Here is a 9,010-nt window from a genome sequence, read left to right as displayed (position 1 = left end):
TTACTTTTAGCATTCCAATTATCCTTAGTGAAATGACATTTTGCCCCCCCCCCCCCCGCTCCAATACTCATTTAAATGAAGAGACATGTGCTGCTCCCATTTTCAAAATACAAAGATAATATATTTTTCCACCATATTAATATGAGAAGAATAACAACTTATACCATTTTTTATATAGTTTTTAAATATTTAAATTTTAACTTTAAAATCTTAAATTAATACGATTCAATCTAGCTTCAAATATTAGTCAAATTATCACGAAAAGCGAAAAGGTTACATAAACTTAAACTAAGGAAGTACATATTTACGTACCAAAAGTTTTTAAATTTTTGTAAACTCGGTGTCCAATTAAATTTGGATAAAATACCGTCTCATTATGGAGTAATTTTTTTAGTTTTCTTTTTTATTTTGATATATGAATAAAGCACAGTTGGTTTAACACTCTACCTAGTAGTAATAGATAATCCACATTCCTGTCCAAGTCTAGTGGGACAGAGTAAGAGTCACAAAAACTAATTGCCACGAAAGGACACAGCACTTTGGTATTCGACGAGGTGACGCCCCACTACGGAGACAGTAATTTGCTACTCCCTCTTGTCCAAAATAAGCGATTTTTTTAGTTGTTTTCACACATATTAAGAAATTCATTTTTTAACATTAATTAACAATCAAATTGATCATATTAATATTTACTAGCTCTTCACATAAATACTCCTAACACATACTCCAACATTAATTACTCCAAGGGCATTGTAAGGAAAAAATAATTAATTAATTCTTGAAATCTGGAAAAATCACTTAATTTGGACCACAAAAAAAAAGCAAAAAAATCACTTATTTTGGACAGGAGGGAGTAGTTATTTGACACCTCTGCATCCACTAAGGAAAATTGCGGACAAAAAATGATTTTTCTTTTTTCAAGTTTTCCTATTACATTACGACATAAGAAAAGAAAGAAAACAATATATGAGAATTGAACCAAAATATATGTCGTAGGACTCCTTCAGTACTATTAGACTATCTGTCTTAATGAACAAAGAATAATTTGTTAACATGTTAAGTAATTCAGTTACTCCCTCCATTCCACTTTATTTATAGTGTTTCGAAGTACGAAGGTTAAAGCAGAGATGGATCCAGAATTTAAGTTCTATGAGTTCAATCTTTAAAGTTTTTAGCATTAAAGTCATTATATGTTTAAAATTATGGGTTCATATATACTAATTTTATAAATTTTTACACATAATTTATGCTTCGCATCAGAAATATTGAGTTCACATGAACCTGATACCGCCACTCACATCCGCCCATGGGTCAAAGTAGTTAATTGTTTCATTGTTTGTGTGAATTCCTGCTACATGTGCTGGTAAAAGGAATTAACCTGCTCGTTTGCCATATCCCTTTCTTTATGTATGTATTTTTGGATCTTAATATATTAGAAGGGTCTATCTAATGATCTGTGTATGACTTTTTTATTCTTATTGTGTAGTGTTATTAAATGGCATTTTACTTTCGGTTATATTTGAAAGTTAGTTAGCAAATTAGGGAGAGTATCTGTTCAAGGCACGATGCAATGTTGGGTATAAGAACTGGTGCTTAAAAGAAAGGCGAGGTAATATGATAGAGGTGGATTAAGTATAAAAGCACTTTCCAAAATTTTGAGTGAGTTAGTACCACAAAGCAGGGCAGATTGAACACCCTTCGTCGGAAAATTACACTATATATATAAGGCAAAATCTGTTTTTTATCTCTATATATTAAGTTTTGAACACCCTTAACACAATCCAAAAGTGTAGTTTAGTGGTCAAGGGGGTTCAAAATCTACATAAGGTCATGGGTTCAATTCCCACTAGCTACAAAAAAAAAAAGTTTGAACCCCCTTCGTGGAGATCCCAAAGGGGAAGTATGGATTGGAAGAATTCCACCAAGAGCGGAATGAGGTATCATTTCTCGGATAAGCCTATCCTATTGACAACCCTACCAAAATTACACTAGGCCTCAGTATATTTGGTCGAAGCATGTATACGTTTTTAAAAAGTTCACAATATTAATACAAATAACTTATTTCAAAACCCAGTATATCAAATTAGTAATGATAGAATACCAAACTAGAACTCATAAAGTTCAAATCTTTAATTTGACTCTTGCTCGTACAATTTGCCAGACTAATGGCCCGGACGATATTGTTATTTTAAAAAGTATGACTTAAATGAGCATTGTTTTTTGACAAAATTACAGATTAATGCAATCCATAAGTTCACGTTGCACTATTTTAGCCCAATTACAAGTTTACAAATGTATAGCTAAATATCAATAAGCTATTTTATTTTCCAATTCCTTCTATCTATAACAACCTCATTTTTTTTCGTCACCTACCTATCCATATTGTAGCTCTATCCTCATTTTCCACCAATAAATATTTAATTTAATTAATAAAAAAGAATCATATGCAAACAAAAATAAAAACAAAAAGTAGTTCCCCCATTTTTAGTGTAACCATTGATCGACACACTCAGTCAACACTCATTCGTGCCTTCTCCCATAACCAATACTTCTCTGAATTATTTTTTTTCCGTTTTTCTTGATTTTGTATATCTTCATGCGTGAAATATTCGTGAATTTTTATTCTCTTTTTTCCTCAAGTTTATACATACCTATCACAACTACAACACACAAAAACAGACGCGAGAAACCTAAAATCTCATCTTCTTTAATGTTAATCTTGTTAAATTTTCAATATGATTTTGTGAGAAACTTTGAGTGGGTATTGTTTGAACTTATTAGAAATAGTCTAAGTAGGTTGTATACAAAGTTTGAAGTCATTTGCTGGAGATTTGGACTAGTTTTATACAAGAACTGCAAGTGAAAATCGTATAAAAAGTTCGTCAGAGATGTTTATACACTATTATGGCATACACTTTTATATAATGTTATACACTTTATATAAAGAGGTGCATTATGTATATAGTTGTATAAAAGTGTATAAAGACGTATAATCACAATAGTGAAAATATTCGTAATACACTACGTAAGAAGAAGAAGAAGAGGTGTTTATAGGTGTATAAAAAGAAGAGGGAGAGGAAGAGGAGGAAGAAGAAGAAGAAGAAAAAGAAGAAAATGCGAGAAATTCACCAAATACATGTAAGTAATGTATCAACCTTGTATACAATAGTGTATAAGAGGCGTTTATACACTATTATATGCTATTTATACATATTATACAAATGAATCCTATCAATGGAGCTTCACGGGTTCTTCTCCTTCCTTGGGCATCCTCTGAAATTTAACTCAAATCTAGCTTAAATCTACTCTAAATCACTTGAAATTTAAGTTTTGAACTTCTCTTGATGATTCCAATCAATTGGGACAACACCCATTCCAAATATCTAACAAATCGGAAAATCCAATTTCTGAAATCGAATCTTTCGTGACAATAAATTCTCCTCATTCTTCCTTGGGCATCCTCTGAAATTTAACTCAAATCTAGCTTAAATCTACTCTAAATCACTTGAAATTTAAGTTTTGAACTTCTCTTGATGATTCCAATCAATTGGGACAACACCCATTCCAAATATCTAACAAATCGGCAAACTCAATTTCTGAAATCAAATCTTTCGTGACAATAAAGTCATTTCTCCCTATTCCAATGGAGGGAGTGATCTTCATGACTCCAAATAATTAATTCTCTTGCAAATTGGTTTACTTCTTCATCAGAATAGTGATTATCAGCATTGAATTTGGAAGAAAAATTGAAGGAGAATAACAATGGTAGAGAAATTTTGGGGTGCAAAGGCGTGATACAGGAAGAAGAAGAAGAACGAAGAAAAAAAGGTGGGCTAACTGGTTAAAAGCAATTTTCAGATTATGTACAACCTGGGCGACACTAGGTAAGAGCTTCAAACGTGAGCCATTTTCTGATGGGTTGTTGGGCCCGGTGATAAAGGGGTGCAATTCTCCCCTTTTTTCCTTTTGTGAAGGCAATAGAGAAACGAAGCAACTCTGTTTATTAGCATTGTTGTAAATACCCGAGGCCTATACTGTCATATGGCTATAAACTGTGAGATTGACCCAAAAATATTTAAATGCTTGATCAAGCTGACCCATTTTCAAGCTAAATAGGCCATCAGACATAGGCCTAAAACCAAATAATTATAACTTGAGAGGCACAACAAAGCTTCTAGAGACAACAAAATAATTACAAGAGTTTTATCTCAAAAGATCAAAGTAAAAGGGGCTAATGACACCAAATTAGAGGACAAACCAGAATAATCACAAAGGGTTGCTCATCATAACTAATAGCTATGCAGTAATTGAGACAAAGAATGATGGATCCCCCGCGAAATACTGTTTGTTAGTTGGCTTCACATTTTTCCAAAACTTTTAAAAAAAATTAAAGAAAAAGGAGGGACACTGTGCAAACTAATGTTAATTAACTTTCTCAAGGAAAAGAAAAAGAATTAAGAAGCATAAATCCTATCAGCACATTCCTCCCCACAAGAAAGTGAATTCCCGGTTCCAGCTATTCCAATGTTTTTTCACAAGCTAGCATAGGAGACTGATAACAGCAGAGAATATCAACATAAACGTAAGATACATCTCCGAGCTTCTAAATATGGTTGTCGCTGAAGATGTTTTCTGTGGCCTGAAATGCATGCATGATCAATTTAGAGGTGCGTTAAGAGTAACCAAAAATATGTGCGACAAAAGAGATAATATCATACTTCTGCTTAGAAGCAAGGGCACCACAGTAGAGAGCATTGCTAGGAACTGGCAATTCTGTTTTGTTGCTATGATCTTCGGGATTAATGATTCTCATATAAGTTTCCTGCCCTAAATACCACCTGTCCAGGTTTTCTGCTCTGAGGTTCCATACCCCTACGTTGTCAAGAGATGCCATGATTGCTGTCCATCCTCCAGGAAAAACCTAAAAGGAAAGCGAATAAGTCACAATAGAGAGAGAGGAAGAGGTACATAGATACAAAATGAGCAAAGCAAAAACAGTAATCGAAAGCCTTCAACCTATTAAAGGGCTATATACGTGAAGACGACTACAGAAGAACAAACCTGAGTTGTAGACCGGAAAATTGCATCCCACCGATTATAAGAGCCCCTGTTGTTCTCTGTCCATTCTCCAAAACCCATCCTGCAGCAAACAGGAAAATAACCACATTAACATTCACTTGACTGGAAGGTACAAATAATAGAACAATACATTTTTAAGGCAAAAGCTATACCCAACAACAAAAAATGAGTAACCATCCATGTGAAAGCTCTGTGCTACAGTGTCATTGTTCTGCAATATGACTTCTATAAATCCTTTGTACGTCGCATTGATAAGGGAGGTATCCACCTTGGGTGGCCTGTTCATTGGCTTGGTTGGGAAATCAAGCTTGTAGTCACCCTTCACACGGTATACATCGGCAAGCCTTATTGGAGTTTCAGGATTTTTAAATGATATCCCATTATACGTAGCTCGAAGTTTTCCATCAATTACCACTGGTGGCACACTCTTTAACAAATAAACATCTGTGACATTAATTTGACCATAATGGAAAGATCCTTGAGGATTCGGCCGAGCTCCACTTGCAGAAACATTTTGCCTACAGACATTGCATCACATTATTGAATAGAAAGAAACAATCGCAAATTCCCAGTCAAATTAGTCAACTTAAGTAGTATACCAATTTGTATTACTTGAACGACATAGTGAAATCAATAGGTAAGGAAAGGAAACAGTCAATGAACCTGATGGACATGGCCTGATTCAGTGCATAAGATGTGTCATAAGCATCATTTGGAGGGTCCGGAAGGGGTCCCGCTGCGTTTCCTTTGGAATTGGAATAATGCAAAACAGCAACACCAGTTACTTTCTGCCAGAGTGATTGATTTACAAACCTAGGACTCGCCACAATGTAGTAATCACTACTTGCATTCTGATCCATGGTAACCAGAAATGTGTAAGATTGCCCAACATGAATATCTACACTAGTATAATTCTGCTGTGAGGTGTAATATCCCTCTGTCTCCACCAAGAGTAAATTATGATTTTGAATCCTAAAATTCAAACAAGTAGAGACTCCAACATTGTGCACCCGAACCCGATAGGTTTTGCCTGCAGAACGACATATGCAAAGGATTAAGATTTATGTCAACCAACAAACAGAAAAATCCAAATTACTTGCTTTCAAATAAGATAATAATGTAAAATAACAAGGTCCAGTTCTTAATATAAGCTTTCACAAATCTGCTACTTGCAATGTTTTTATGACATCAACCACACTTCAAATTTCGACAGGCTCAAAACGAAAAACAAAAGTTGAAAATACAAAAGAATCCAATAAAATTGTTATCACTTCCCTAATGTGAGTTTTCTTTTCATTTACTACAAAACACAAAGGATAAATACAACTAAAGGTGATCAAAAAACAATTCCAAGTGGACGGATCAATTTCATGAACATAATAAGCAGGCAATTTTCCTGTCAAAGCGCCAGTATAAGGGAAACCAATCAACTATCAAGTTTTGAGACTTATTTAGCAAGTTCTGAAGAGCTTGACCTGGATTAACATTTATCGTTTCGTAATCAATCCCATCAGGCACATACGTCGTGTTGTATCTAAATGGTCCTTTTCCATTAATAAGTACTCCATCTGGCATCCCCAATTGCTTTCCAGCATCAAGGTCCTTCCTCAAAGCCTATAATTTAAAAGTAAACCAGAGTTGGTAAATTTGAAAATTTGTAATCCCCACTGCTTAAAAGAGAGAACTAAAACTGGAAGAGACACTAACCTTATGGTCGCGGGTGTACCAATCTCCAATAATTATCACTATATCCCCATCAGGAGGACTAAAGGGAATAGGGATAATGTTACGGTTTGTGATAATAAAAGAACCGAAACCACCAGATGCCCTCTGTAGGTTGAGGGAAGGAGCATAGAAGAAGCTACCAATCTGATCCTTTACTTGAAACTGGTAAGTGAAGTTCCATTTAGCAGGGATAGGGCAATTTGTACCAAGAACACCATCTTGCCAGGAACTGCGTCGCATCTGAATTCCAGACCTGCAAAAATTCAAAAGTAACAACTAAAATCCTAAGTATATAACACTTAATATCACATAAGTCAACAGCCATTCTTCCTATTAAACATAGAAAATGTGCTTGAGATTATAACTTGAAACTTACCAAGTGACAAGCAGATTTTCATCCAATTTGTTCTTCACGTTCACCACGACATTATAATTAGTTGTAACGTTAAGGACAGGACCTGGAAATTTCCCATTCACAGCTATAACCTGCAATTATATGTCAAATCATAGTCCATTAACCAACAGTCAGAGCCTGTTTTCTATTTATTTTTCTCCCTCATTCGGGGAAAATTGGAAAACAGGACAGCATATATTTGGGCATAGCACCTAAATAAGTTTTTTAGCATAATTCAGTAAAAATAGAAGACATAAAAATGTTAATAAGAGAAAAAACTGCATCCAATTCATAATAATATTATTTTTATCACGGTTGTGTGCGGACCAACTTGAGCGCACACCTCAACTATTGCACTGAATACCTCAACTATTGCACAGGGTACCTACTACCTCCCTCATAATATTTTTTTTATGATGGTAGTGTGTGAACCAACTTGCACGCACCTCAACCAACCAGTACAAGTACCGGGTAACTTATGAAGATGGTAAGAAATTACCTAGTAAATTTTACATCCAATTCATAATCATATAACTGAATATAGAAACTATACAAGCAAAATGTGTACAAAAATCGCCATTCTATGTACCAAAATATAGCAAAACTTAAAGTAACTCTAGCATTTTGGTCTCAAGCACAAACTAAAAATCACCACTATGGACGGAAATTTACTAACACAAGGGGCCCAAATAGTGACCCTAAGTGGTCCCTTGCAACTTTTACACATCAAATGATAAAGAGCAAATCTTAAAAAAGTATTACATCAGGGGAAATTGAAACTGACATGTATCTCTAATGAGATCCTAATCTTTTTCATCTACCAAAGTATCAAGATACCATCAAAATTATGAACAGTTATAAAGGGTAAAAGCGAAAGAAAAAAAAAGAGAGAACCCATGGAACATACCACATAAGTTCAAACCCGATAACCCAAGAAAATTATAAAAAAAATAGGTTCTTTTTCTCAAATCTTTCATGAATAGCAAGAGGGAAAAGATTCTTTTTAGTTAATAAAGCAAAAAAAAAAAAAAAACGGTTGGTTAATGCAGATAAAAGATGGAGGGGAAAATGGGGAAACCTGTTGAGGAACGCCAAGAGGAGAAACGGTGATGTAGGAATATTCCAACTCAAAATTGACATATGGGTCAGCGGCGAAGCAAAGAGTGAAGAGCAGAGCAATGCAACACAAACGGCAGCCCATTGATGATTCAATGGAAAAATACAACGAAGGGGTTTTACTTAGTATAGATTATATATAGAGAGAGAGAGAGATTAGATTACTTTTTGTGTATGAAAACACCTTAAAAATACATGAGAGTGGTGTGCAGTGCTAAGTAGGGGAATGAAGTTTGAAGAGTCACAGGGGAGAGCAGAGCCTCTTTTAAAACCTCTTCTTTTTTCTTCCGTGGGGGTATGTTTGTAGGGTTTTTTTTTTAATTTTTCTTTCAAATGTTTGTATAGTATCGAAATTAGTAAATTAAGTACTAGTACATAATAGTTGGCTTTAAAAACAAGGGAAAGGAATCCCTATAATGAATTGGGGTGAGTCAGCAAAAAACGGTTCTGTATTTCGCCCTAAATTTATAAATCCCTATAATGTGTGGCGCAATGTGCGTTCATATCTTACCCCACTAACCCGTCAAGCCGGTCGTACACCAACTCTCTTTTTATTCCCATTTCTATCTATTTTCTTTCGGTGGTAAAATACATTTTCAAGAAGATTTGGACCTACAAATGTACAACTTTGACTTATGTGGTCCTTTTGGTGATTAAAGTTCATCTCTATTTCTTCTTCCCTAACAAATTATTCGA

General features: G+C 34.7%; 1 protein-coding gene across 1 annotated transcript; it reads right to left on the bottom strand.

The window, feature by feature from the left end:
* Window positions 1–4,192: 4,192 nt before the first annotated feature.
* LOC107804105 (monocopper oxidase-like protein SKS1) lies at window positions 4,193–8,750 on the bottom strand. Its single transcript, XM_016627937.2, has 9 exons — window positions 8,277–8,750; window positions 7,181–7,290; window positions 6,787–7,057; window positions 6,555–6,693; window positions 5,743–6,109; window positions 5,232–5,597; window positions 5,062–5,140; window positions 4,719–4,921; window positions 4,193–4,639 (listed from the first exon to the last, which is right to left on the bottom strand). The coding sequence occupies exons 1-9, from the start codon at window positions 8,397–8,399 to the stop codon at window positions 4,540–4,542; spliced, it is 1,758 nt and encodes a 585-aa protein (XP_016483423.1). The 5' UTR covers window positions 8,400–8,750; the 3' UTR covers window positions 4,193–4,539.
* Window positions 8,751–9,010: the final 260 nt, after the last annotated feature.

This window comes from Nicotiana tabacum, chromosome 6 (genome assembly GCF_000715075.1).
Source record: "Nicotiana tabacum cultivar K326 chromosome 6, ASM71507v2, whole genome shotgun sequence".
Classification (NCBI taxonomy): Eukaryota; Viridiplantae; Streptophyta; class Magnoliopsida; order Solanales; family Solanaceae; genus Nicotiana; species Nicotiana tabacum.
Note: the sequence above shows the minus strand (reverse complement) of the source record. Positions and strands in the feature narration are given on the sequence as shown.

Coding starts and splice junctions, on each gene's coding strand:
- LOC107804105 (XM_016627937.2), bottom strand. CDS start 8,399: ATGGGCTGCCGTTTGTGTTGCATTGCTCTGCTCTTCACTCTTTGCTTC. Junction 6,110..6,554: donor AACGATAAATGTTAATCCAG/GTCAAGCTCTTC, acceptor GTCGTTCTGCAG/GCAAAACCTATCGGGTTCGG. Junction 5,598..5,742: donor AATCAGGCCATGTCCATCAG/GTTCATTGACTG, acceptor CAATGTCTGTAG/GCAAAATGTTTCTGCAAGTG.